At 50.4% G+C, this 27,911-nt stretch overlaps 2 protein-coding genes across 2 annotated transcripts in view; one reads left to right on the forward strand and one right to left on the reverse strand.

Annotated features, from left to right (window-relative positions):
- Positions 1-2,159, reverse strand: part of KIF1C (kinesin family member 1C) — a 50,018-nt gene extending 47,859 nt beyond the window's left edge. The window contains exon 1 of the mRNA XM_053259465.1: positions 2,029-2,159. The gene's annotated coding sequence lies outside the window, so the exon portion shown is untranslated. The remainder of the gene's footprint in view (positions 1-2,028) is intronic.
- On the forward strand, positions 210-27,143 carry INCA1 (inhibitor of CDK, cyclin A1 interacting protein 1). Its single transcript, XM_053259553.1, has 8 exons — positions 210-380; positions 2,333-2,479; positions 5,617-5,757; positions 12,885-12,977; positions 14,238-14,280; positions 16,715-16,926; positions 22,157-22,340; positions 25,035-27,143. Exons 2-8 carry the CDS (start codon positions 2,361-2,363, stop codon positions 25,206-25,208), a joined length of 966 nt encoding a protein of 321 aa, XP_053115528.1. The 5' UTR covers positions 210-380; positions 2,333-2,360; the 3' UTR covers positions 25,209-27,143.
- The last annotated feature ends 768 nt before the right edge of the window (positions 27,144-27,911 follow it).

Consider the following 27,911-nt stretch of genomic DNA (forward strand, 5'->3'; position numbering starts at 1 on the left):
AATGCAGCCAAGGAGACCTGCCAGAGCCGGAGGTGTGGGGGGTGGGAATTCTATCCTAACCATTGTGATGGCTGGAAAAATACCGTAAACCCAGGAAGGGGCTTGGAAGAAGGGAGGGTGCCCTGCCTGGAGCAGTCCGTCTGCCTAGGGCTCCACCTGCTGGGCTCCTTTGGTACTGCTGGGGAAGGAGGGCGGGGAGGGGAGTGAGCTACACCCGGCCAGCCCTTCCCAAGAGCACCCACCCCCCGGCCTGCCCTACCCCGCTCTCCCATCTTCTTCGTTTTGCTTCTGTCTGTCCTGTTCTCAGTGCAAGGACGGGGCCAAAGCTCTGCTCTTTGCAGGCAGAAGGACACACTCCCTGGTGGCCCAGGCATTTCCAGGTAGGCCTGGAACCCCACCCAGAGAGCTGTTGCCAGCCAGGCTTGGGTGAGGAAGCAAGGGACTGACTCGGGGAAAGGCAGCTCCCTGTGTCTGCAGGCCGCGCTGTGACTCTGGCCTTCGCCCAGACGCGGAGAAAGGAGCACAGTGCTGGGTCGAATGGTGCCATCTTGGCCATCGCCAGGGTGCCAGGCTGGCCTCGCTGCCCGCTGGGAGCATCTGCTTCCCCCAGGAGCCAGCCAGGGACAGGAAGCCCACCGGCAGGGCACAGCGAGAGCAGCCCTCCCCTTTCCAGGGCACCGCCCTCCCTGCAACCCGCTTTCAGGGGCACCCGGCTGCCTCCTTCCCCCAATGCGCCGCCCTCACCACAGGGCTGGTGTTGGGCTGGCATCGCTGGAGAGCTGCCATGGGCCCTTGGAAGGCCCCACTGCAGCTGCCTCGCCTTCCTGGGGTGGCGGCTGAGTGCAGCTGCCATAGACTGAGTCAGACCCTGGGTCCATCTCGCTCAGCATTGCCTGCCCAGACTGGCAGCGGCTTCTCCCAGGCGGCAGGCAGGAGTCTCTCTGGGCCCTTTCTTGGAGATGCTGCTGCCAGGGAGGGGACTTGGGGCCTTCTTGCTCTTCCCCGATCAGCCCCATTATCCCCCCAAGGAGAATCTCTTCCAGGGCTCACACATGTAGCCTCCCATTCAAATGCCAACCAGGGTGGGACCCTGCTTAGCAAAGGGGATAATTCACGCTTGCTGCCACCGGCTCCCCTCCCTCTTTTGGCGAACCCGGCTAGGAAAGGGCGAGGGAGGGCAGTTTGCCACAGGCTGCCTGCGATGCCAGCCCGCCCTGGCAGCTGCCGACCGGCCGGTCTTCCTCTGTGGAGGGGTCAGCTCCCCTCTTCAAGCCAGCGAGGCCTCCCTTGTGTGAGGAAGGACTTTCCTTGGCCCATCCGTTCAATGGGAGACTAGAGGTGTGAGCAGCACTGGAGGATATGCCCTGCCTCAGGGGGTAATGGGGCTGCTCTGGGAAGAGCACCAGGAGGTCCCAAGCCCCCCCCCCCCCCCCCGGCAGCAGCATCTCCCAGAGAGACTCCTGCCTGCCGCCTGGGAGGAGCTGCTGCTGCCAGTCTGTGCAGACAATGCTGAGCGAGATGGACCCAGGGTCTGACTCAGTCCATGGCAGCTTCCTAGGTTCCTATTACTCCCTTCGCTATTTAATCCCCATCCTTGGTCATGTCCCTCCCTAATCACCTCCCCCCCCATCTAAAAGGCCCCCAGAGCATGTCCCTTCCCTTTTCTTCAGATAAAAGGTGCCCCAACCCCTCACAGGGTTATTGTGAGGATAACATCCGATTACCCTCCATGTTCTTTGGAGAAGGAAGGGGCAGGACCCCAATGTGATGTGTGGTGACTTCCATGTGGTGACTAACCTATTTTAATCAGTTAATAACAATAGACTTTATTTGTCAGCCACCCCATAAGAAATTGTTCTCTGGGCAGCTCACCACTCAGCATTAAAACTGCGAGAGCCAGCATACCGCAGCAGTTAGAGGGTTGGTCGAGGATCGGGGTTGGGAAGGCCCGGGTTCGAATCCCCATTCAACCATGAAACTCCCTGGGTGACTGTGGGCCAGTCGCTTGTCTCTCAGCCTATAACCTACCTCACAGGGTTGTTGTGAGGACAAACATAACCATGTACCACACATGACGAAATCTATTTTGCGTCGCGCTGGGGAGATGGTTTCCTGGCACTTGGCTAGGACTCCTCTCTCTGCGTGCGGTTCTCCTCCGGTGAGAGGGGCCTTGTTTCCCTGCCCTGGTGTGGCTTGCAGTCCCCATACCAAGTCCTGAATGTTTGCAAGGAGGGGGGGGGAGGAGAGGGACAGGGCTGCCCAGGGGGGCAGTGTTGCCCCCAGGCAGCAGGAAGCCATCTGCCCTCCCCCCCGCCCCCCCGTTTCCTTGCAGAGGCGGTGACCATCCGCATCGGAAACAGATGGAGCCCCCAGCAGCAGCAGCAGCAGCCGCCCAGATGTGGGGGGCACGGCCGGAAACCACCACGGCCGGCTGGTCATCGTGGGCGTTGGCTGGGGATGGATTGGGGCCGGGAAGGAGGTGAGGCAAGTGGGGGGCAGACAGACTCCCCCCACTCCAGGGGCCAGCCCTGTCCTGTCCACAGCGTTCCCCCTCCCCCATAACAGAGGGACCACCTGGGGGTCGCCCACCAGGCTCGGACTGGCCCATAGGTCAAGAGGGCATATTCCCGGTGCGCCCTACCCACACGGTGCCCCTGCGCCCCAACTCCCACCCTTAATGACCTCTTCTGCTCAAAACCTGGCGCCCTCCCCACACACATTCCGGCGCCCTCTCGGTGCCCCCAGTCCGGCCCTGGCGCCCGCCCGGTGGCATTCACATTCACAAAGGCAGACCAAAAGGAAAGACGGCTTCATTCCCTCCCCCCCCCCCAATATTTCCATGCATTTCTTTTTATTTCAGACTCTGGAACACCCCCCCCACCCCACCCCACCCACACACATGGGGGCCCTACACTCTGCTCTGCCCCCCGCTCCCGCTTCAGCCTCCGATGAGTCCTCCCTCCCTCAGCCCCACAAGCGACTTCTTCCCTCACAGCCAGCAACTCAGCCTTTCAAGCCGCCGCCTCCTCCTCCTCCTCCTCCTCCGCACCCCTTTCGCCAGCCCCACAGCACAACCCAGGACTGCGCCCCCCGCCCCCCACCGAGATGCTTCAGCCCTAGTAGTAGTTGTAGGGCTGTGTCCGCCACACCCTCAGGACAGGTGGCGGCTGGCGAGAACCCGGGCGGCAAGGTCTCTCTTGGGGGGGCCGAGCAGCAGGGAGAGTGTAGGCCTCCCCCCTCCAGACCCCCCCAGGGACCTCCCTTGAGCCCCCCAAGCAGAATATTCCCTGTGCCCTCCCCTCATCCCCTCCCCACCAGCCTCTTGACCCGCCCAAGGAAGCCCCCCTCTTGGGCTTTCCTGCCTGAGGGGAGAGGTTGGGGGGACTCTGCAGGGGGGAAGGGTGCGCCTTTGTGCCTGCGACCCACATGGGGTCGTGTGGGGAGAGGAAGCAGCAGCAGCAGCAGGGGAGGAATCCCCACATTTCTCCCACAGGCGCTGGGCGCCCCTCATCATCTCTCTGTCTGTCTGTCCTATTTTTATACCGCCTGATAACGTAAATCTCTAGGCGGTGTGCAAATCCCAACACTACAATCACCGGTTAAAAGACATAAAACACAATAAAACCAAAATAAAACAAAGTATTGACGTTTGAACTAAACAGCTTGCAAGAAGAGGCCAGTCTGGAGGGGGGAGATATTGGCATGGGGTGGGGGCCGGTCTCCAGGTGGGGGGAGGGGCTCAATGGAGGAGGAGGAGGAGGAGGGTGGATCTCGGGCTGTGAAGGCGAGGGGTACAAAATGGCTGCTGCGTGTGGGGCAGAAGGAACAGCACCTGGTGCTCCTCTTGATCGTGGAGCCGGGGCTTAGAAAGGCTTCCCTTTGAAAATGGTGGTGGTGGTGGTGGTGCAAGAGGGGCATTTGTTTACTCAGGTGGGCATTGACTGGGTTGCCCTAGGAGGGCGCAGCAGGATGCCCGGCCAGAGGCCATTGTGGCTGGGCTGGGGATGATGGGAGTTGTAGTCCAACCACATCTGGGGACCCAAGTTGGAGAAGCCCTGCTGTAGGCTGGTTTGTCCTTGCTGGCTATTATTTAACCCACCCTGGCGATGGAGAGTTTGCAGGGGAGTGTCACGAAAAGGGGGGGGGGTTCCATTGGGCCTCGCAGGTCATTTTCACCTGAGCAGTCCAGTCTTTTATTCTTATTTATTTATTTATAACATTTATAAACCACCCCATCCGGAGGCTCTGGGCAGTGTAAAACAACAGTCTTTGCCTTCGATCCTAAGCCCACGGAGAGAGGGTAACTCAGATAGGTATATAGTAGCAATAATACAACACAAAGGGACCATATAACACCAGTTTTGAAAGAACTGCACTGGCTGCCGATATGTTTCCAGGTGAAATACAAAGTGCTGGTTCTTACCTATGAAGGTTTTTATAAGGCTTTGAATTGCTTTAAAAAAATTTCAGCTGCCTTATTGTATTTTAAAATCTTTGTTCCCAATCATTGATTGATTTTTTGTGATATTTGTGAACTGCCCTGAGCTATTCTGTAAGGGCGGTCTAGAAATCGAACAAACACACAAACAAATAAATAATATAGCCCTTCACGGCTTGGGACCCGGCTATCTCTCAGCCTAACCTACTTCACAGGGTTGTTGTGAGGAGAAACTTAAGTATGTAGTACACCACTCTGGGCTCCTTGGAGGAAAAGTGGGATATACAATGTAAATAATAATAATAGTATTTAAGAAAGCATCTCCTTTGTCATGAACCCTGCTGCCTGTTATGATCTTCTGGAGAGGTCCAGTTATGGATGCCACCAGCTCGTCTGGTGGTGACCCAGCACCGGGCTTTCTCTGTGGCTGCCCCAGGGCTTGGGAATATGCTCCCTGCTGAACTAAGAGCATCTCCTTCTCTGTTTGTTTTCAGGAAGACCCTAAAAACTCTCCTGTTCTCACAAGCTTTTAATTCGAATTTTAGTAATTTTAATAATTTGTTTTAGATTGTTTTATCGTGTTTTATGTATTTTAACCTGTGATTTTAAAGTGGGATTTGTAGACTGCCTAGAGATTTACATATCAGGCAGTTTAAAAATATGATAGATAAATAAATAAATACAAGAACAGCCCTGCTGGATCGGGCCATCAAGTCTGGCTTCCTGTTTCCCACAGCGGCCCACTAAGTGGTTCTGGGAAGCCCACTGGCAAGAGATGGAAGCATGCCTCCTCTTCTCCAGATGCTCTCCTATAACTGGGATTTGGAGGCATCCTGCCTCTGCACCTGGAGGTAGCCTAGACTAGTGGCCATTTTAGACCTGTCCTCCATGAATGTGTCTAAGCCCCTTTTAAAGCTATCCGAGCTGGTGGTGGCCATCACCACATCGGTGGCTGAGAGTTCCACAGTTTAATTATGTGCTGTGTAAACAAGTACTTCCTTTTGTGCGCCCTAAATTTTCTAGCTATCAGTTTCATGGGATGGCCCCTGGTTCTAGTGCGGTGAAAGAAGGAAAACAACAAACCTGGTGGTGGGGTGGGAATGAGGTGCCCTAGGAGGCATGCCATCTATCTTGATGTGTTCAGTGAGCAACCCTCAGACTGCTGCTCTTCCTTTCAGGCTACTAGGTGGGTTGACTGAGGAGCAAGAAGGTGGTTTTACGTCCAACATGGGAGAGCCAGATGGCAGATCCTCAAGACTGAACTGGGCCTGTCAAGCCATGGAAGGAGACGGGAGCGATTCCCTCATCCCCTTCATAAAGTATGTTGGTTTGAATTGCCACAAAGAGAAATGTGCAATGATGTATGTTTTTTAAAGAGAAGAAGAGCCATCTTTGTCAATTGTATGTGGCAGGGTTTCTGTGACCTTCACATATTCCACATGAACAAGCGTGTGCCCTTGTATTTCATTTTAATTAATCTGGATCCTGCTATTCTGTTGCAACAAGATTACGTGGAGACAGGATATAGTACTCCTGGTTCCATAGTATTGCTTTGAGTGTAGCACTAAGGGGGAAACCCACATTTTTCTCCGCTGAAATAGCCCCTGGACCAGGATGTTATATGCTCTGATATGCTTGGAATGGACCCTGCTCTTCCTAGTGGTAGCTGGAAAGAAAACGTTTTAAAGCAAGAGACAAACGAGGAAAAGAACCCATTTCTCCTTGTAAGCTGGGTGGGCACACTCATCACCTTTTGCATCTTGGTAGGGTGGCCCTATTCTGGCTTTCCAAATCTGGATGCTGAATTTGCATATTATGTAGACTGGCTTGAAAATAATTTTGCATATGCAAATTAGCAGCTGCACTTTCCAGTTGACTTGTATTTGCTCTGGATATCTGCCAGCAATAGTTGGGGAAGGTATATTTGCCTGACCATTTTCCTTGACATATTGACAGCAGTAATAGACCCCGCCCCCCCCCAAAAGCAGCACAACTTGTTACTTAAGGCTGCAATTCTGTACACACTTATTTGTGAGAAGATCTGATTGAAAACAAGGGTGCTTACTTCTAAGTAGGCATGCATTGAACGTAAAGCCAAAGAAGACCTTAAAAATACAATACACAGCCTGGTAGGCAGGCAGTGAGTCACATCAAAAGCAAACTATCCTCTCAGCTGCCCATAGAGATCCCCTGCTGATAACAAACAAAGGCAACATTCCTCAGGGGATGACTGTACTTGTGAAAGTGCAATCCTCCCAGGGAGCCTCCTGTGCTCTTCCTCTCTTAATCCAAGTCCAGCGGTTGAGCAGAAGAGTGACTGCACATTTTGCTCCATAACTCTGCTTCTACAAGGGCTAGAATTTAGTGTTCCTTCTTAAATGAAAGCTGCAATCCAGGTGAATCCGGGTGCTTACAATCCGGATGAAACCCATAATTCTGGGGGGCTTGGCAACTCTAATTCTTGGGCAAGGCAAAACTGAGATAACAAGGGCTGCTGCATGAGAGAGAGAAGCCCGCCATTTTGAATGGCTCCAGGGAGGTCAGCACACCCTGCCGGAAAGGCAGGCGTGCCACCTGAAGAGCTCCAAAAGGAGGAACGCATTGGAAGACCTTCATAAAATAGCCCTAATAATATAAACAACAATAAAATGATGCCACAGGACCTTCTCCAGCTGCACGCTGTTTCATGACACACATTCCACGGTGCGGAATGGAGACGCCTCTGTTAGGGACATGGCAATGAGCTTTCAAAGCATTCTAATGCCCTGGATACCTCCAAGAGAACTCCTTTCTCCATGCTTCATGATATTTCTGCATTCACCTGTTGTTGTTTGATTTTGCTGGAGGCTGAGTAGAGGAAGATGCCACATATGCAGCCCAAAGCTGTTCTCAGCCAGAGAGAGAGAGAGCGCTTGTGTCTTTTTGCAGCGTGATCCATGCCTTGACAGGCCTGGCCACCCTGCTCTGCTCCCCAAGGCTCAGCCTCCCTCCCACTGCCTGCAGGGACATGGGTGAAGTTTTGGCTCCAAAGCCAAGTTTCCTGGGAGTTCCGGCCACAGTGCAGCAGCCTGCCCTCATCTAGAGGCCTCCTGCCCATGTGTGAGCTGCCCACTGCATTAAGTGGCCCTGGCCCAGCCGCAAGGCCCCAAGAAGGAGCCAACTGCATCCCTGGATCGTTATCTTGACAAGGAGCGTGGCATTTTAACCCTAAACTAGGAACAATTCCTTGCGCTAGGGAACAGGTGGCGAGCCTATTGGAAGGAGTCTCACCGGTTAAGTTATAAAATATTGCCTTTATTGTGCTGCTGCTGCTGCTGCTATATTTAACAAGGAACAATAAAATGTGAAGGAGGCCCTGCCCAAAGGCAACATTTAACCAGCAGGTGGCAGAGAGAAGCTGAATTAGGAAAGAAGTGGATATTAGTACCTGCCTGTCAGTGTAATCTTAAATAACTCCTATTTTTTCTCCTGGGGGTTTTAGAAATAAGGATAATTATCAATGTGTGGTTTATACTGCAAATAAAATGAACAGATCATTCCTCTCTCAAAGGGGCTCACAATCTGAAAAGAGACTCAAGGGAGATGAGAGTAACACTGGGATGGGCAGGCCAGTTGCTCTCCCCGACTCTGCATGTAGAAGAAAACCACCACTTTGAAAGGTGCCTCTTTGCCCAGCTAGAAGGAATTATCTCTCTCCCCCTGGCTCCTTTTGGATTACGTTTGTTGTTGCTGTTTCTAATTACCCATGGCAAATTAGTTAAAATGTCATTTGCTTCCTGAGATGGTTCCTCATGGAGGTTTCTCAGGTCTTGCCATGCATTCCTTCTGCAGATCCTGAGATCGTAGGAACATAGAAAGCTGCCACATACTGAGTCAGACTCTTGGTCCAGGTAGCTCAGTATTGTCTTCACAGACTGGCAGCAGCTTCTCCAAAGGTTGCAGGCAGGGATCTCTCTCAGCCCAATCTTGGAGATGCTGCCAGGGAGGGAACTTGGAATCTTCTGCTCTTCCCAGAGCGGCTCCATCCCCAAGGGATTATCTTACAGTGCTGCTCACATATCAAGTCTCCCATTAATATGCAGCCAGGGCAGACCCTGCTTAGCTATGGGGACAGGTCATGCTTGCTCCTACAAGACCAGCTCTCCTCTCCCGACAAGCCCTATACATGCTTATAAATTTAGTGCAATTTCTCAGGTGGGCGGGGGTGGTGGTGGAATGGTCCAGCTCAACAATGCCTGGCCTAGTCATCTTAAAAGGAGAGAGGGTGTGTGTATTGGCAACAGAGTACTAAACCCACAGCTCACAATGGCTGCCACGGAGGGGACAAGGGAAGAAGAGCAATCAACTCTTCTAGACTGAATAGAGATGCTTGGTGTGAACACAGCTTAAGAAGTCAGACCCAGCTCCTTTTAGACACATCAGGGAACCAGTACTCCTGGCAGGCATGTTTTCTGGTGGTGTATTTCTGCCACCAGTGGGTGTTTCTGCCACAATCATTGTCTGGGTCTCTCCCACACTATAGAAGCTTATCTCTATGAGCCCGAAAGCACCGAGCCATCCTGAGTGACTTCACGGGAGTGTCTGTGGGCAGATGGTTTCAAAATCATGTTGCATTCCTCTTATCAACTTCCAGTAATGTAATAGGGAAACACACACAAACAAAACTGATATAAAACCACAAAATTACATATTAATTTTTCACCTTCCAAGAGTGCTGGGAGCAAATAGAAAATTGGCAGGAGGTGGAGGAATGCTGAGATGTAGTCCCATTGTCTTCTGAGCAATGTCAAGGTTCCAGAGTCTTCATCATAGACCACTCCTCTATGATCTGTTTGAATATCCTTTGCATTTACTTACTTGGGGTTCTTAAGTTTAATAATAGGAAGCTGCCATATTCTGAGTCTGACCCTTGGTCCATCTAGCTCAGTATGGTCTTCACAGACTGGCAGTGGCTTTTCCAGGGTTGCAGGCAGGAATCTCCCTCAACCCTATCTTGGAGATGCTGCCAGGGAGGGACCTTGGGACCTTCTGCTCTTCCCAGAGCAGCTCCATCCCCTGAGGGGAATATCTTCCAGTGCTCACACTTCTAGTCTCCCTTTCATATCCAACCAGGGCAGACCCTGCTTAGCTAAGGGGACAAGTCATGCTTGCGACCACAAAACCAGCTCTCCTCTTCAGTACCCCAAGTACTGAATGCAAGGCCTGGGAAGAGGAATACAGAACAACGTAATTACAAGTATTTATGGTCTATGTATCCTGGTTTATTATCTTTCAGTCCTCTCCTGGTTCTGCTGGAAAGGTAGGCTGATAGTACAATACAGTGCTAATCTGTCTTCTGAAATGAACTTTGCATTCTCTGTAGGAGTTGTTAGCAAGATTTTGCATTGTGGTTATCAAGCAGGAAGAACACAACATTGGCCAGGCAGCTTACTATGGCCAAGATTAGAACTGCCAATTTACCTGAACGAGTTTTATAGCTGTAAGTAAGGATATTGATGACTGCTTGTGAAGAGAGGCAGTTTAGCTAGCAGGGTGGGCGAAGGGATGGCCTGACCCTGTTTAGGCCTCGGTTCAAAATGCCTCAGTTACAGTACTTACTTGCTGCCCATGGCCAGAGGCAGTCCCGCTGTGCCCAGGGAATTCCTGACTGGCACAGAAACTGCAGTACTTTAGCACTGAGGGGAATTAATGGAAAGTAGTGGACCTGAGCGTAGAGCATCTGTGCCTCTAGTTGGGCCCAGCCTTCCTCCACATGTCGCCGCCTCACTCGGTGGCGGGGGGGACAGGGCCAGGCTGTCCTGCTGCCGCTGCCTCCCTCCACCTCACCGTCCTCCTCTTCAGGGAGGCAGGACTTTGCCCACCACCCGTCCTCTTCCTGCCGCCCATTGTCCTCTTGCCCTCCTCCTCAGGGTGGCGCCGCTGCCTCCCTCCACCTCGCCGCCCTCCACCCGTCCTCTCACCCGCTGCCCCAACCGCCTCCTGGCCTGCACTCCTTCCGCCCGCCCTTGCACGTGTTGCCCCCTCTGGGCCCACCATTGGTCGCAGCTGCAGTGGGGGCGGAGCATGCCACATCCCCACGCATCCCCTCTACAGGAATTAATTATATAGAAGATAATCCCTTAAAACAGCAGGGATATGTTCACTGCTTCATTCTGTGGCTTTCAGGTAGAAAGATATTCTCAAGTGTGCTAATGAAAACGCTCTCTTCTTAGTGAAAGACAGATTCCTTTTTTTCTTGGAAGCTGTAATTCTATAATTTAACATCTCTTGATTTATTAAAGTCTTATTTTCTTATTTAGTAACGTTTGTAATATCTATTCTGGTGTTTGATGTGTGAGGTCTCAAACATTTCAAAGGAGCAGAACAGTTGTTACTATGATATTATTTATTGTTATTTTAAAGAGTAATCATCTAATTGTTGCTCTTTATCTGCATTATTGGCAATTTGCCTCCAAATGGAGGCAGGGCCTGTCCAGCTTTACAGTGCTTCCTGTTTGATGCTACTATCGCTTCCTTCTTGTCCTTTTAATCTTCATGATAAGCACTTGGTGGTGCGGACAGGCAGGCCCTCGCCAGTCAAAAGTACAGTTGTTATCCATCTTGGCTCACTGTTCTGAGAGGAGAGCTGGTCTTGGGGTAGCCAGCATGACTTGTCCCCTGAGCTAAGCAGGGTCTGCCCTGGCTGCATATGAAGGGGAGACTAGAAGTGTGAGCAGCACTGGCAGAGATTCCCCTCAGCAGGGGATGGAGCTGCTCTGGGAAGAGCATCTACGCTCCAAGTCCCCTCCCTGGCAGCATCTCCAAGAGAGGGCTGAGAAAGACTCCTGCCTGAAGCCTTGGAGAAGCCGCTGCCAGTCTGTGAAAACAATACTGAGCTAGATCGACCGAGGGTCTGACTCTGTATATGGCACTATATTTCTATGTTCCTATTGGAAGTAAGATGGGCAGGCAAGGAATGGGGCCTTTTAGGTTATATATATATATATAATTTATTTATTTAACACATTTATATACCGCCCAAAATGCAAGTCTCTGGGCGGTTGACAACCATATCGACAGCAAAATGGCCGGTTTAAACTATTGTGGCCAGTTTCACACAATCTCATTCGAAAATCGAGGTCTGACCTATGGTCTGACTCAGAATATGGCAGCTTCCTGTGTTCCTATGTTCGTCCTCCTGTGCTGCTCATGCTGTGTTTTGGTTTCCATTGTCTTTTTGCATATTTCCTAAGACTGGATTTTCTGAAGTGGAGTGAGAGAGAAGTTTTTCTTTGCCTCTCTCCTCCATAGAACATATTGGTGTGAGTATGTTACCGGTGCTTATTCCTCCTGTTGGGGTCATCCAACTCAGCTGATTGCCAGTAGATTCAGGAGGAAGAAAGTAAACCCTTCACACAATTAGCTGACAGAATTTGTCCCCACAAAATGTGATGTCGCTGGCCACCAACTGAGGTGACTTTGAAAGGAAGTTAGGCAACTGTCTGGAGCAGGAGGAGGAGGAGGGCTCTATCAGTCGCTTATTAGTCACGATGGCGGGATGGACCTGCCACATTCCAAGGCAGCATACCTCTGAATTGGTTGCTGGTCAGCAGCAGCAGTATCAAGCTGTTGCCTTCCTGCCCAATGCTTGGGCTTCCCAGAGGCTTCTGGCTGGTCCTGTTGGACACAGGAGCATGTTGGACTAGGTGGGTCTCCCTTCTTGGGTCCATGCGGCAGGGCTCTTCTTCATCAGTCCGTGTGGATGAGGGATGTTAGGAGTTGCCCTCTGTTTCTTCCAAGTGATTTGGACAAAGAGCGCAGAGGGGATATCCCATGAACACTCTCTGAAAGGGCATGTGGTTAATAGCAGGCTCCGCACCACACCCTTCAGGACTGGCATCCATCTTCAGGTGACACTGGAAAGTGATCCAGGAGAGCTCGATGGCTTGATGTGGTGACCAGGATTGCAGCCGAGGTGGTTCCTCCTAAGCAGCCAGGAGGGTGCCAGACGAGGTACAGCTGCCCCCCCGGTTCCCAGCAGCTCCGGTTGCACCTCTCTCTCCCACCCTGGCATTAACAAGAGCCGCGCTGCCTGCAGGTTGTCCTTTCAGCAGCAGAGCTGATGTGCAGCTCTACCTGGTGAATGGCCAGCCTGCAGGCAGTGTGGCTCTCCTTAACACCAGGGTGGGAGAGAGAGGAGCTACTGGAGCTGCCGAGAATGGACGATCCGCTAGGGAAAGATGGGCGGGGGAGGGGGGAGGGCAGAATCTGCATCCTGAGTTGGCAACACCACCCCACGTAGCCCAACAGGGCTCGGGACTGCCCAGCTACTGAATCCCACCCACCCCCCGCCACCCCCGAGTTGGCAAGGACTGAGCAATGTGGCACTATTTTAAAAGGTCGGTTAGATATCTATATTGGACCTTGTTCATAGAGAATAATGCACATTTTCTTTGTCATTTTCAAGGCAGTCCAAGATGGTCAGCAGGTACCAAACGGATGTCTCCAGCTCAGAACTTTCAATCGGCAACTTTTGGGATAGGCACAGACAACAACCAAGGTGCTTTGCTGTCCTACCAGATCGTACACGCCAGGACAGAGTACAGACCTAGTTGTTTAGGAGATCTCTCTCTCTTGTTTGCTTTCCTTCCCTGGCCTGTACTTGATCTTCAAGGAATGTGTATTTTATGACAGCCTATAATTGCCCTAATCACCCCGCAAACACCCAGGCTATTTCAGTGGTCCAGTGGCACAGGAATATACAAAGCCATGCAAACGCATCTGCAAATTCTGAACTGTTTGCCAGAGCAGCCCTTGAGTAGAGGAGCCATAGCTGAGTGGAAGAGACTAGAGCACATCCCAGGTTCAGCCCCAGCATCCAGTTCAAGGGCCAGGAAGCAGAGCCAGGAAAGACCCTCCACCGTACTTTGGAGCTGCTGCCAGTCAGAGTAGACAACAGTGGGTTAGACTAACAATGGTCCAGCTCGGCATCTGGCAGCTTCATCTGTTCACACAGTAGTTTGAAAAACCACAGCTAATCAGTCGCAGCAGCTCATCCTAACAAGCCCAAGGGGCACCAAACAAGGCGCAGCTGCCTCTGGCTCCCAGTAGCGGCTCAGGTTGCTTCGGCTGCTCTCTCCTGTCCTGCCCAAGAGTTGCACTGGCTATTTGGCAAGCTGGACCAGCCTGCTCAGCTCTACCTGACGGATGGCCAGCCTGCAGGGCAGTGTGGCTTTTGTTAACAGCGGGGCAAGAGAGAGGAGCAACCAGAGCTGCTGGGAACCAGAGGCAGCCTGCAGCTAATATGCTGCTCTTTGTGAAGCTCTGTCCCACAACCAGCACTCACTTCGTCAGGCGGTGTATTCACCCCACCTGCATCCATAGGATCTGGCCCTGGATGCCCATATTCTCAATCAGCAGTTGGGAGAAAAAACAAATTTCTAGACCGTATGATGGTGAAGGTATGCTTAGGAACTTGTGGGCATTCCCTGATGAAACTTCAGAAGTGGAGGCTGGGCAACACTATCGGGGCTCTGTGTGTGTGTGTGTGCGCGCGCATCCTAGTACTCTGCATAGTTCCCATTACCCTCCCTGTGGTTAGCAGAAGCAAAGGAAATATGCAAGATAAGCCAAAAGATCTCAATCACAGGGTTCAGTTTTTATTTGGGGGGTTTAATAGAATTCTGTGTGTCTAAAGTACTTACAGCCCTGTGCTTGCCATGGCTGCTAAAGGCATTTCCACACCCACACCCTGTTACAAATTAAGATCTAAGGGAGTAACAGCCAGCAGTACTGATCTAAGCATGCATTTATCTTTCAGCTCCCTCTGGATGGAAGAATACCACAAGGCACATCCCCTGCTGGTAGGTTTTTCATGGACAGCAGGAGGCTTTATTTGAAATTATTTGCTTTTTTCCTGTGGAACTAATGCCCCATGCAAAAATGGGAAAATGCAAGCTGAGTTTCTTCTGATTAGTAACCTGTGTGCTTGTGTTTCTTTGCAAACCCTATTTTTGCTGTGGTACTTTTTCTCTCTTCTCTTTTTGCATGGACTTCACACTATGAAAAGAGGGAAGATGATTGTTTTTCCTGGAGAATCCCAAACACACCGAGTGTATGAATTATATTTTATTTACTTAAATGTCATTGGGGTGGCTGGGGCATACAGCTTGATGCCTGAGGCTGAAAATCCAAAAGGTGGCCGCCTGTTATATATTAATGGGGAGCAGCAGCACCCCCCTGAAGTTCTTCTGAGCAAGCCCCACCCAAGGAGTAGGAGCTGTGCCAAGACACTCTGGGAAAAGGACCCAGCAAAAATCCCTTTTATTTCCCATTATTTGAGAAGCTTTGGGGAGAGAGTATTTAGAACAGTGATTTATTTTTTAATGTGCATAGCCCTCCTCTCCCATCCCCAAACTCACTTAGGGCCTCCACACCCAGACCTGAAAGGCCCCAGCTTAATGCCATGCAGGGTCTGACAATGATGTTATGTTTCTTTCCCACCTTATTCTCTCCTTATTAGCCTGTGTTTGCATCAGTGTAACTTAAGGTGCTGCCAGGCCAATAACCCCAAACTGTCCTGCCCTGATTATGATTGTGAAAACATTCTTGGCTGCCTCCACTGTTACAGGAATAATGCCAGAGCCAATGCATATGGCATGTCTCATGTTTTGGATGTGAACAGTGCTAGCTCTTAGGCTTCATGTTTTGAAACAGATGGATTGCTTTGCAATTCTAATTCTAGCGACGGTAGCCCTGGTTTGTGTTTCTTCATGGAATGATATTTCACGGAAAGAAACACAATGTCAGGGATATTCCTGACATCAGCTTTCTTCTGAGGAGGAGGGAGGGAGGGCCAGGTCTTTATCTGAGCCATGAGGGTTTTGCCCAGAGGCACAATGCTCCTTGCCTATGCCTTCTCCTCCCCACTTGCTGCCCTACACCCACTGTGGCTTGGTGTATATATAAGGGCAATAAGGCCGCCCTCTTCTGAAACGGAACGGCTTTCTTGAACTGCCACTCCTCCCCCCCTTCAATAAATTAATTCTCTTGAGGAGAAGCAGGTGAATCTTGCTTTTAAAACAAAAATAGTTCTATGAGGTGGAAGAGATGGTTGGGACGTGGTTTTCCTCTTCCTGGCCTTGCTTTTCTGGATGAATTATCTTCTGGCAGGCAGGGTGTGCATCTTCAAGTGTGATGATTTCTCTACACTTAGCTCACTGATGGTTGCTAATTAAGAATGCTGTCTTGGCTCTTTGCTGAGCTGAGCTCATTAGGTGCAGGACTGAGGACAGGTTTGTTGGAGCAAGAAGAACTCCTGCTCCCTCCTCCTCGCTCTTTCTCCCCCGCAAAAACCTGCTACCAAAGAGACAGCGGGAGGCTCACATCAGGGGACAAGGCCCCAGGCACAGCCACCCCCTGCACCCTGCACATGATGCATGTACTTATTTATTGGACTGGTAAAATGTCTTCTCCCACCTTTTGTCACAAGACCGCCTCAAAGGGCCTTCCAGGAACCCAATGCAAGAATACAGGGGCTGCCCAACAAAGCCCTTGTGTAATGAGCAGAGCTCTGCTTGCCCAAGAAGTTCACATTGTGGCACTAAGAGCAGGGACTTGCACAACTGCACAAAAGTTCCCTCCAGAACCAATGAGGCATGCCACAGGCTGTGCACTGTTCCACGCGCATGCTTGTGGTAGCACAACACTATTCTGGAACGCAGCTAACACCACAGCTTTGCCCTCCCGGTGGGGGGTAAGGTGAGAGGTTGAGTTCCACGTAAGGCTTGTCAAGCACGCCTTTGGCTGCATGTGTCTGGTGCATCACATATTTTTAAGGGCGACTTCACACATAACGTGGCAAGTAAGGAGGAGAACATTGCCGGTTGCTGCCAGATGCACTCCCCGACTACTGCCACCAATGTTGGGGAAATGTCAGGAAAAGGATGCCGGTTACTGATCACAGCCCCACATCCAAAACTCTCGTTTGAAGTTGTCTTGTTGATACTGATGTTCTCCGCCTGAACCATTGGCGGGTTCAGATCTCCTACTCACTCGCTGCTGTGATGTCCAAACAAGAGCTAAGAGAAAGCTGTTTAAGAGCAATCTAATGTCGCTTGTAGGCAACAACGCATTTCCAGAAAGGACGTATATAAAAATACAGTGGAAAGTATGAATCAGCCAGGTCATGGCCAAAGACACACCAAAAACAGTAGGCCATCCCTACTGTCATCATCGTCAAAATACTTTCCATTTGTGAATAAATGATGCTAAACCCTTGTTTTCTTTACCCTTCAGACATCCAGCTGTGTAGTCCAAAGGCCTGCTGAGGCTGAAGTTGACCCTTTTCCCTGGCAGGTGATTTCAGCTGTGCAGAAGCTTCCATCACCCAAGGAGTTGTGCCAGAGGAAGAAAAGGGGATCCAAACGAAAGAGGCTCAAAAATGTCAGAGCCTTGTCAGTTTGTTATCATCTGGAGGAGCTGAAGAGAAGGCAAAGCAGCATTGATGAGTAAGAAAATGGCCTTCTGTCACTAAGGGGGGAATGGCATAATCTGGGATTTGCATTGCAGAGTCCTCTTAAAGGGCCTCAGGTAGGAGATAGGGCCTCAGGGCGGAGAAAGGGGAAAGACGCAATTTAAACAATGACCTTTTTCTTTTCTTTTCTTTTCTTTTTTTAGAAAAGACCATGTTTACAAAAATAGCTAGCTAGCAGCTTGATAGACCCTAGCCATTGGTCAGAACAGGGCTGCACAACTTCGAGCCTCCACCTGTTCTTGGACTACAACTCCCACCATTCCCAGCTCCAATGGCCGATAGTCAAGAATGATGGGAGTTGCTGTCCAGCATCGGCAGGAAGGGCAACACTGTGCCGCCCTGGATCAGAACAAAGCAAAATACATAAGCAGAGTCTGGCTGGATCAGCCCCCCCCCCCCCCGAGGAAGCCCATCTAGCCCAGCCTCCTGTTTCCCACTGTGGCCCACCAGATGCTTCTGGGAAGCCCACAGGCAAGAAGTAACAGCATGCCCTCTCTCTCCTGCTGTGGCTCCCCTGCAACTGGTGTTTAGCGGCATCTTGCCTCTGAGGCTGGAAGTGGCCTATAGCCAACAGACTAGTAGCCATCAATAGACCTTTAGGAACATAGGAAACTGCCATATACTGAGTCAGACCATTGGTCTATCTAGCTCAGTATTGTCTTCACAGACTGGCAGCGGCTTCTCCAAGGTTGCAGGCAGGAATCTCTCTCAGCCCTATCTTGGAGAAGCCAGGGAGGGAACTTGAAACCTTCTGCTCTTTCCAGAGCGGCCCCATCATAGCAATAGCAATAGCAATAGCACTTACATTTATATACCGCTTTATAGACAGAGCTCTCTAAGCGGTTTACAATGATTTAGCATATTGCCCCCAACATTCTGGGTACTCATTTTACCGACCTCAGAAGGATGGAAGGCTGAGTCAACCTTGAGCCCCTGGTCAGGATCAAACTTGTGACCTTCTGGTTACAGGGCGGCAGTTTTACCACTGCACCACCAGGGGCTCTTTATCATCCCCTGAGGATGAAGTGCTCACACATCTTGCAGTGCTCACACATCAAGTCTCCCATTCATATGCAACCAGGGCAGACCCTGCTTAGCTATGGGGACAAGTCATGCTTGCTACCACAAGACCAGCTCTCCTCTCCTAAAGGCGGTATGGACGGGGGACTTTCCTCCCGGAGATCCCGGGCACCCCACAGGGCTGCAGCCACGGGCTGCAGGGGACCCCTCTCGCTGGGGGAGGATTCCCCTCCCTGCCTGGCTGGGCGCTGCCGGCAAAGACCTCCATACCTTTCCTCCATGAATTTGTCTAAGCCCCTTTTAAAGCCATTCAAGCTGGTGGCCATCACCACATCCCATGGCAAGGAATTGTATAAATTAATTATGCACTGTGTGGGAAAGTACTTTTTTTTTGCTGGTCCTAAATTTATTAGCCTTCAGTTTCATGGGATGACCTCTGATTCTAGTGGTGTGAGAGAGGAAGAAAAATTTATCTCTGTCTACTCTCTCCATTCCATGCATCCACTTATGCACTCCATAATTTTATACACCTCTATCATGTCTCCCCTCAGTCACCTCTTTTCCAAACTAAAAAGCCCCCGATGCTGTAGCCTAGCCTCATGAGGAAGGTGCTCCAGGCCCCTGATCATCTTGGTTGCCCTCTTCTGCACCTTTCCCAGATTTACAATGTCCTTCTTCAGATATGGTCATCAGAACTGTATGCAATACTCCAAATGTGGCTGCACCATAGATTTGTATAAGGCCATTATAATATTAGCATTTTATTATCAATCCTCTTCCTAATTCTCCCTAGCATGGTATTTGCCTTTTTCACAGCTGCCACACACTGAATCAACACTTTCAATGAGTTACAGTATCCACCACGACCCCAAGATCCCTCTCCTGGTCAGTCACTGGCAGCTCGGATCCCATCGGTGTCTATGTTGTTGGGCCTTTTTGCTCCGATATGCATTGCTTTACACTTGCTTGCACTGAACCACATTTGCCATTTTGTTGCGCACTCCCCTAGTTTGACGAGATCCTTTTGGAGCTCCTCACAATCTGTTGTGCATTTCACTACCCTAAATAGTTTGGTGTCATCTGCAAATTTGGCCACTTTGCTGCTCACCCCAACTTCTAGATCATTTATGAACAAGCTAAAGAGCACTGGTCCCAGTACCGATCCCTGGGGGACCTCACTTCTTCCCTCCATTGGGAAAACTGTCCATTTATTCCCACCCTCTGTTTCCTGTCCTTCAACCAGTTGCCAATCCACACATGAACCTGTCCCCTTATCCCATGACTGCTAAGTTTACTCAAGAGCCTTTGGTGGGGAACTTTGTCAAAAGCTTTTTGGAAGCCCAAGTATACTATGTCAACCAGATCACCTTTATCCACATGCCTGTTGACACTCTCAGAGAACTCCACAAGGTTAGTGAGGCAAGACCGGCCCTTGCAGGAGCCAGGCTGGTTCTCCTCCAGCAAGACCGGCTCTTCTATGTGTTTAAGAGTTTTGGCCTTAAGCATGCTTTCCATCAAGTTACCCGGCACAGAAGTTAAGCTAAGTGGCCTGTAGTTTCCTGGATCCACCAAGGTCCCTTTTTTAAAATTAGAGTTACATTAGTTACTTTCCAGTCCTCTGGCACAGAGCCTGACTGTAGGGACAAGTTGTTTATTTTTGCTTGGAGATCAGCAATTTAACATTTTAGTTCCTTCAGAACTCTTGAGTGGATGCCATCTAGCCCTGGCGATTTGTTCATTTTTAGTTTTTCAAGACAGTCTCTAGAACATCCTCTCTCTCACCTCAAATTGGTTCATTTCTTCAGCCTCCAAGCCAGAAAAGCTCCGTTCCAGAGTGGGTATGTGGTCAGTATCCTTCACGTGAAGACAGATGCAAAGAACTCATTCAGCTTCTCTGCAATCTCCTTATGCTCCTTAACAATCCGTTTCACACCATCGTCATCTAAAGGTCCAACTGCCTCCCTGGCGGGTGTTCTGATTCTGATATATTTAAAGAGGGTTTTTTAAATTCCCCTTGACACTTCTAGCTATATGCTCCTCAAACTCTCTTTTTTGCATCCCTTATTGTCTCCTTGCATTTATTTTGCCAGAGTTTATGTTCCTTCCTGTTCTCTTCATTTGGGCAGGACTTCCATTTTCTGAAGGAAGTCTTCTTCCCTTTTATAGCTTCCCTGCCTCTGCTTGTTAGCCACACTGGCGTCCTCCTGGACTTGGAGATACCTTTCCTCCTCCTTGGTATACATTCCAACTGTGCTTCCATTATGGTTGTTTTAAATACATTCCATGCTTTCTGGAGTGATTTGACCCTCATGGCGTTCCCTTTCAGCTTCCTTTTTACCAGACCCACAAATATTTATATAGCACTTTTCAACAAAAGTTTCCAAAGTGGTTAACATAGAGAAATAATAAATAAATAAGATGGATTCCTGTCCCCAAAGGGCTTACAATCTAAAAAGAAACATAAGATAGACACCAGCAACAGTCACTGGAGAGATACTATGCTGGGGATGCATGGGGCCAGTTGCTCTCCCCCTGCTAAATGAAAGGAATCACCACTTTTAAAAGGTGTATCTTTGCCCAGCTAGCAGGGAAGTCCTCCTAGGTTTTCTAGCTTGTTGGATTCTGTCCCTTCTTTAACATGCAGTGCAACTCCTCCCCCAATCCTGCCCTCCCTGTCCTTTCTGTAGATTTGTATGCAGGAATAACAGTGTCCCCCTGGTTCTCGCAGTTCCACCAGGCTTCCGTTATGCCAACTAAATACCATTTTGCATAAACAAACCACGGTTTTGCAAAATGGTGGCAGTGAGTGTGGCATCTGGACACACTTAGCTGCCTGGGATGGCGTCAGACCATTGGTCGTCCATCTAGTTCTTCTGCGCCTCTTGTCGTTGGAGGAGAGGCAGCGGCCTGGCTGTTGATTGGCACCTCTTTCTGTACAAGTCTAGGTTTCCTATACCTGTGCAATACTACACAGTGCAGGAGTTTATGTTTAAAAATCTAAATCTGTACAAATCCAATCCAATGTTAGAAAAGTACAGAAAACAATGGAGGCATGGAAGGAGGGATTGTGTTGCCCCTAGTGGTGTCATCGGCTCTGACAAGCGGGTGCCTGGCTGCAGGGGTGTAGACTTCTCAGTTTGCTGGGGGTGGGTGGGATGGGGCACATGGGAGGAAAGGTCTTGTGGCAGCAAGCATGACTTGTCTCCTTAGCTAAGAAGGGTCCACCCTGGTTGGCATTTGAATGGGAGACTACATGTGAGCACTGTCAGATATTCCCCTTAGGGAATGGGGTCACTCTGGGCACAGCACCTGCATGCACGGAGCCCCACTAGCTTTTCTCCTTGTTCTACTACTTCTGATCAGAGACGTATAGAGTGAAAGGGCCCTGAGAGGCAGCTGTGCCTCCAAAGAACTTGCTGAGCTGCTAAAAAGATAACACAGGGCTGGCTGTGTTTTCCAACTGACTGATGAACTTATTTATTTATTTTTATGTTTATTCACATTTATATCCTGCTCTTCTTCCATGGAACTCAGAGCAGTGTACATGGTTATTTTCATCCTCACAACAACCCTGTGAGGTAGGTTAGGCTGAGAGAGACATGACTGGCTCAGAGTCACCCAGCAAGTCTCATGGCTGAATGGGGATTTGAACTCAGGTCTTGCCGGTCCTAGTCCAGCACTCTGACCACTACACTATGCTGGCACTTGAGCATGAGAGCTTGCTGATGCTACCTGGCAGCTGGCGGGGGGGGCATTGCCTCCCCCAGGAAATCCAGAGGAGGATTTGAGCCCGGCCGGCCCTGCCAGAAAGCCTGGGTGGGGGTCGTTGCCCTCTCCAGGGAATCCCAGAGGGGGCTTGAGCCCTGCCACCCCCATGAAGTTTATGCCCCTGCCTGCCTGTGTGAGACTTCTACACATTGTGTTTGTGATTGCCACAAATACATTGCTGGCCAGGGCAAAAACTGTATTCCCTCCGGAAGGAAATATTTCACTTTGCTGGAACTATGCTTTCCGGCAACAAACGCCCTCCCCTGAGGAGACTTGTCTGGACTTCAGGCACCTGCTCAGTAACCAACACTGAATAATTATTGTGCCCGAAAGAAGACACAAGTCCACCTGGGAAAGGATCCAGCGTTCCTGCCTTTGAGGCTGCTATCCCTGCTCTCTGTTTGTGCACTCTGCAGGCTGAAGAAGGCTACGTGGGGTGGCTTTGTGCCCCAGCCGTTCTATGAAGCAGAGGAGGGGGCTGCAGCTGACCCCCTTGCAAAAGCAGCCTGTCGGGAAGATCCACTGGGCCCCTCCTGCATGCCGCAGCCTGCAGACCTCCATGGAAAGGACCCTGCCCTCAGCCAGCACAGGAGCACACGGGTAAGTGGGGCTTATGTGGGGACAGGAAAAGGGGGGGGAAGAAGAAATACGCCTTGCCAAGTGCAAGCATCATGAACGTCTTGTGATCCCTGCAGAGGACACAAGTGAGAAGATTGCCTTGGTCATGCAGTTTGCAACTAAACATGCGAGAGGTAGCCCTGCCCCTTAGCAGTCATGGCTGGAACAGAATGGGCTGCAGCAGCAGCAGCCTTGCCTGAAGAGGAAGAGCAGCCACAGCCCGGGGAAGGAGGGCCTCTCGCATCCTTGGCCTCCTGGGATGAATCTGGCTGCCATCCTGACCATTACTCTCCCCTGGCAGGGGCTCAGGCAGGGCTTCCCCTCCCCCAGAGCCCTGCTACCTGAGAGGAGTTTAACAACAACCAGGAATTTGTCCTGGGGCCTTCTGCATGCAAAGCGAGTTGCCCTTTCATGTGGGTAAGAGAGGAAACAATGGGCTATAGAAAGAGAAGTCAGGCCCAGCCAGGAAGCAGCACAAGGGCATCATGATGAGTTAAAGGAAGTCGCTCCTGGGCAGAGTGGCCAGGAGCAGAACATTGATTAATGTGGGAGCACTTAAGACTTGACAGACAGAGGCCGGGCAGAAGTAACCACAGTGGAGAGACCTCCCTGCTTCCTTTCATGGCTCAGGAGGAAGATTTCTGCTACCCCTGGAGTGGAAGGACCTCTCTCCTGGCTCCACTGCTTGGCACTCGCTTCGAGGGATACAGACAAAGCCAAAGTTGCGTAGTGCTGGAGAGTGGTGGAACTGTTCTGCAACAGTTACGTAGCTGTTGCAGAATCTCGGGAGATTCAGGCAACCATTCCCCACCCATTATGATTGCTTTCATTTGCAGTTGCCAGGTGTGGAGAATCCATGTCGCTTTTCCAGTGAGTGATGGCTGCAGAGTCCAGCATTCACTGATCCACCCCGGAGTGTCCGTATAATTGAGCAGATGGGTTCAAAGAACTTGGACCCCCAGCTCCTGAGGGCCACGCCCCAGTTCCACCCCTCCCTATTTTCTTCATTACCTCCCTTACTCCAAGGGGCCACATGGGCCACGATGGCTAGGGATGATGGGAGTTGTAGTCCAGCGAAAGCCAGAGGGCCGAAGCTGTGCAGCTCTGTGAGAGAGGTACTGGTTTAATTGAACCTGTATGTTCAGAAGCAGGATGCCCCTGAGCACTCTTTTCCTGAACAGCCACAGCAGAAGAGGGCTCCTGCCTTCCTGGCCTGCTTGCAGCGTTCTTGGAGGCATCTGCTCAGCTAGAGGATGGGGTCCCCAGAGGTTGCTGGACTACAACTCCCATCAGCCTTTGGCCATTGGGGCTGGACCTTAGTTTGAGAAGCCTTGTTCTAGAAGGTTCAAAGTCATTGCAAACTGACACTACCCCTGTGAACCCCCCGCCCCACAAAAACAGAAGGACTGGAATGGCCTCCTCTTCAAGTGCCCCACCATCAAACAACCTCTCTCCCCTGCAGCCGCTGAGTTTCTACTGCCTCCTTTCCCGATAAGTGTGGCTTTTCACAGCCACTAGTGATGGGCATCGGGCGGAGCTCGCTTGTCTGAACAGGGGTGGATCAGGAGCATAGCTAGGGGAGAGGTGGCCCGTGTTCACCCCTCTCCCCGGTGGTAGAGTTGCCATGCCCAGTGAAATTCTGGGTCTCGCCTGGATTTCAAGCATCTCTCCCAGATTGCTTAGCCCACCCAGATTCGCTCGGATTTCAGCTTTCCAAAAAAAAAAGAAAGAAAGAAAGAAAGAAAGAAAAGCAAGCTAAGCTCTAACCCTTGTAGAAGTGGAGTTATGGAGCAAAACATACAGTCACTATGCTGCTCAAAAAGTATTTTTGAGCTAACTTACATAATATGCAAATTAGGCACCCGGATTTAGAAAGCCGGAATATGGCAACCCTATGGTGGGAATTGTAGCCCAACATCTGCAGGAGGGCCGCAGTTGCACAGCCCTGATCTAACAGCTGTCCACTTGACCAGGGGTCCCCACAGTTTGTCATGGCTGGGGATGATGGGAGTTGTAGTTCAGCAACACACCTGGAAGAGCACAGGTTGGGAACCTCTGGCTTCTCCTCCGCTTCATGGATCTATCCAATCCCCTAGGTAGTAAGTCTGCAGCTGTCCGTAGGGCACATCCCATACTTTAGTTCTGCATTGTATAAAGAAGGGCTTCTTCTCATCTGTCCTGAATCTACCACACCATTTAGTGTAGGCTTGTAGTAGTGTAGGCCGCCCTGAGCCATTTTGGAAGGGTGGTATATAAATCAAATAAATAAATAAATAAAATAGGTGGATGACCTGAAGTTCTAAGCTCTTGAGAGAAGGGCTTAGGAGAGGAGAGCTGGTCTTCTGGTAGCAAGCAGGACTTGTCCACTGAGCTAAGCAGGGTCTGCCCTGGTTGCATATGAATGGGAGACTAGAAGTGTGAGCAGCACTGTAAGAGATTCCCCTTAGGGGAGGGAGCCGCTCTGGGGACAGCATCTAGGTTCCAAGTTCCCTCCCTGGCAGAATCTCCAAGACACAGGGCTGAGAGAGATTCCTTCTGCAACCTTAGAGAAGCTGCTGCCAGTCTGTGTAGACAATACTTAGCTAGATGGACCAAGGGTCTGACTCAGTAAATGGCAGCTTCCTATGTTCCTAAGGGGAACCCCTGACCTCTGGCCACGTTTGGCTTCCATTCCAGTTCCTCTACCCAGAGTGGAACCCCTCCACGAAAGAGCCTGAGCAGCTGATGATCCCCACCCTAGAAAGCCCCGTTATCTCCTACACCATGGCCACACAGGCTCGATATCAAGTCGCCAAGGGGTGCCTGTCTGAGGAAGACTTCTGGGGGTTCCGGCTGCCGTCAGAGGAGTGATGCTGAAGGCGCAGCCAGAAACTTGTGCAGGAAACCTTTTCCCAAAGTGCCAAGAGTCCGTGTGGAAGGGGAGACCAGCTGCTCTTGACTCGTGCATGCACAAGTAACTAACACCCACAGGCAGGCAATGGAAAAGATAAACGTTTATGGGTATAAATATATCACAAAACTCATGGTAAAAGCAACACTGAAGACCAGGCCTCTTTGAACCTGACTCTTTGCTGGTCTCCTTGCACTTTGAGAGTTTAGTTTATGTTCTTTCTTTTTTTGTAACAATACTGTGGCCTTATTTCCTTGGCAAACACACAGAGTCTCTCTCTCTTTCTCCCTCTTTGTGCTGTCAGAAAACCTTCCACTGTAGGCTGCAAAAAGAAAGAATGAACGAAAAAAGCGAATGCCATGGGAGACTTTAGGAGTGTTTCCATAGTAATGCAGCACCAGTGGAAGAGGAGAGAAGGCCTGCATGTGTCTAGTTGATGCCCACCCACCCACCCCCGCCTCCCGTGCCACAGAACGTAGGTTTGTGCTGCTCTGTAGTTCTCGCATATTTCTTTGGAAGGAAGGAAAGAAAGAAAACCCCTCAGGCAGCTTCCCATGCGCTGGAATCTTTTTAAGGGTCTGCAACTCTTCCTAACACAACAGATTACAATTTTGGGACCCCGGAATTAAAATAACGTAGTAGAACAAGCTGTAGGTAGACGGATCATATTTTGGGAAACGTGAGGGTTAGGGCTGATTTGAGGTCCCTGCCCTTCCACACTTTGAGACCAAAAAGATTGGTTCTTGGCCTTAGCCTCTTGAAGAAGTATCATCTGCCCCAGTCTCTAGGGCTTGCTGAGGAGGACCAACTCACTTAAGTATCTCATTTTTATAGGGATGACAAAAAGATCCAGGATACTTGGTGTACTTTCCTTCCCCACCTGAGAAGGATCACTGCAGCCATAATAGCAGGATGTCCAGTAGTGGCCAATTCTCTCCTCCACATTCAGCAAATGCAGGTCAACAATTTCCTTCCCTCTCTTTGTTCAACTAACCTCATCCCCAAGACTGAATTGTAAAATGTCCCTAAGGCTGACCAGCTCTTTGCTGAAAACTTGAGCATTTGCAAAAGAGCAAAAAGAACAGAAAATGTCCTTGGATGTGCCACTAGTTCTGCTGGGGATAAATCATTACCTGTTGGGGAAGGGGGCGTTATTCCAAGAGGTTTGTGAGAAATGCTTGGATATTTTCCCCCACATCCACCCAGAAAGAATAAACCCTACTCTGCAACCATTAACAGTAATACCTAATAAGGAATCCTAGTGTCCCAGAGAAACTGACAACGGCAATGGCTTTAGACTGAATGTAATACATTAAAAATGATATTTTAATTGGAAGCTCTCATCTCAATAAAATAACAAGCAGGGATTTTCAAGTATAGTTCTTAAGGCCTTTTTCATTCTAGCTGCAATGGTTCTGGCATGCAGGTAGTGTTGTTTATGGAGGATTTTAAACTTGAGCTGTTGCATCAGGAGTCCATCCTAGAGACCCTTGCATGGATACACACTCTTGCAGAAAGGTGCTGTGGTTCCCAGGACCTGGAGGGGTGCACCCAGCGCAGTATGCAGCTGGCTTTCCCCCCACTGTCCCTTCAGAACCTGTGCTACCTTCTGGCGGTCAGTGCGTCCACGCAGGGAAATGGTGCCAAAGGCTGAGAAGCCAACATTCACAGAGCTCGGTTCACACACACACACCCCATTCAGTATTCAGTTACATGTCTTGTTAGTAGTTCCTTTGCTGTGTAAAACAGATTATTCGATTAAAACAGCCATGTGTGGTATTCATGTACGTTAATGTTAAAGTGATGTTAATGTGAAAGCAAGTCTTTCAGCGTTGGAAGAAACAACAAGGAGTTCAATTGTTATGATGCTTTATTAAATGTATTGCAAAAACAAACTATTGTTCTTGTTCTGATTTTATTCTTGATTCATTATCATAACTAGGAAAACTTTTCCTCGATGTGCCTTAGTATGACTCTAAGAAGGGCCCGCCCTGCTAGATCAGGCCAAGGAGGGCCCATCTCCATCAGCACCCAGTTGCCAATCGTGGCTAGCCACCCACTTCCAGCACAAGCAAAGGCAAGAGCCCTGCCCTGCTCTTCTTCCCCAGGGACTGGTATTCAGAGAGAGACTGCCTCTCTGGACAGAGAGGTTCCATGGAGCTCCCACAGCAAATAGCTGCTGACAGGCCCCTCTTCTGTCCATTTGTCTAAGCCCTAGCTAAGGCAGTGCCCATCTCCACATCTTGTGTGGCTTGGAGTCCCGGACGTTCTCCCTTCGGCTGCCCATCAATTTCACTTGGCGAGCCCCTGAGGTGAAGGGCTGACCTCCCTCCACTCTTCTCCCCGTCTGGTGTGAACAAGAGAGGCGCCGCCGTGGAAAAGCAAGCCTTGGAAGAAGTTGGACCCCACTGACCAAATGCTTTGCTGTGCTGCTGCTTCCCCTTGGGCTGCAAGAGGCCGGCCCCTTTGGCTTGGCACAGAGTGGAAGAGCCGAGAAGAGGAAGCCGAAGAAAGCAGGACCCCGTGGCAGGCGTGTGGAGAGATTGTGCCGGGGAGGTCAGGGCACGCTGTGCAGCTCAGCAAGAGCTGAAGAAGCCCGGCGAGAGACGCGCATTAGAGCATCCTTTCCCCGGCAGTCGCTACAGGAGCCGTGCAGCGAGGTG

Source organism: Hemicordylus capensis, chromosome 6 (genome assembly GCF_027244095.1).
Source record: "Hemicordylus capensis ecotype Gifberg chromosome 6, rHemCap1.1.pri, whole genome shotgun sequence".
NCBI lineage: Eukaryota > Metazoa > Chordata > Lepidosauria > Squamata > Cordylidae > Hemicordylus > Hemicordylus capensis.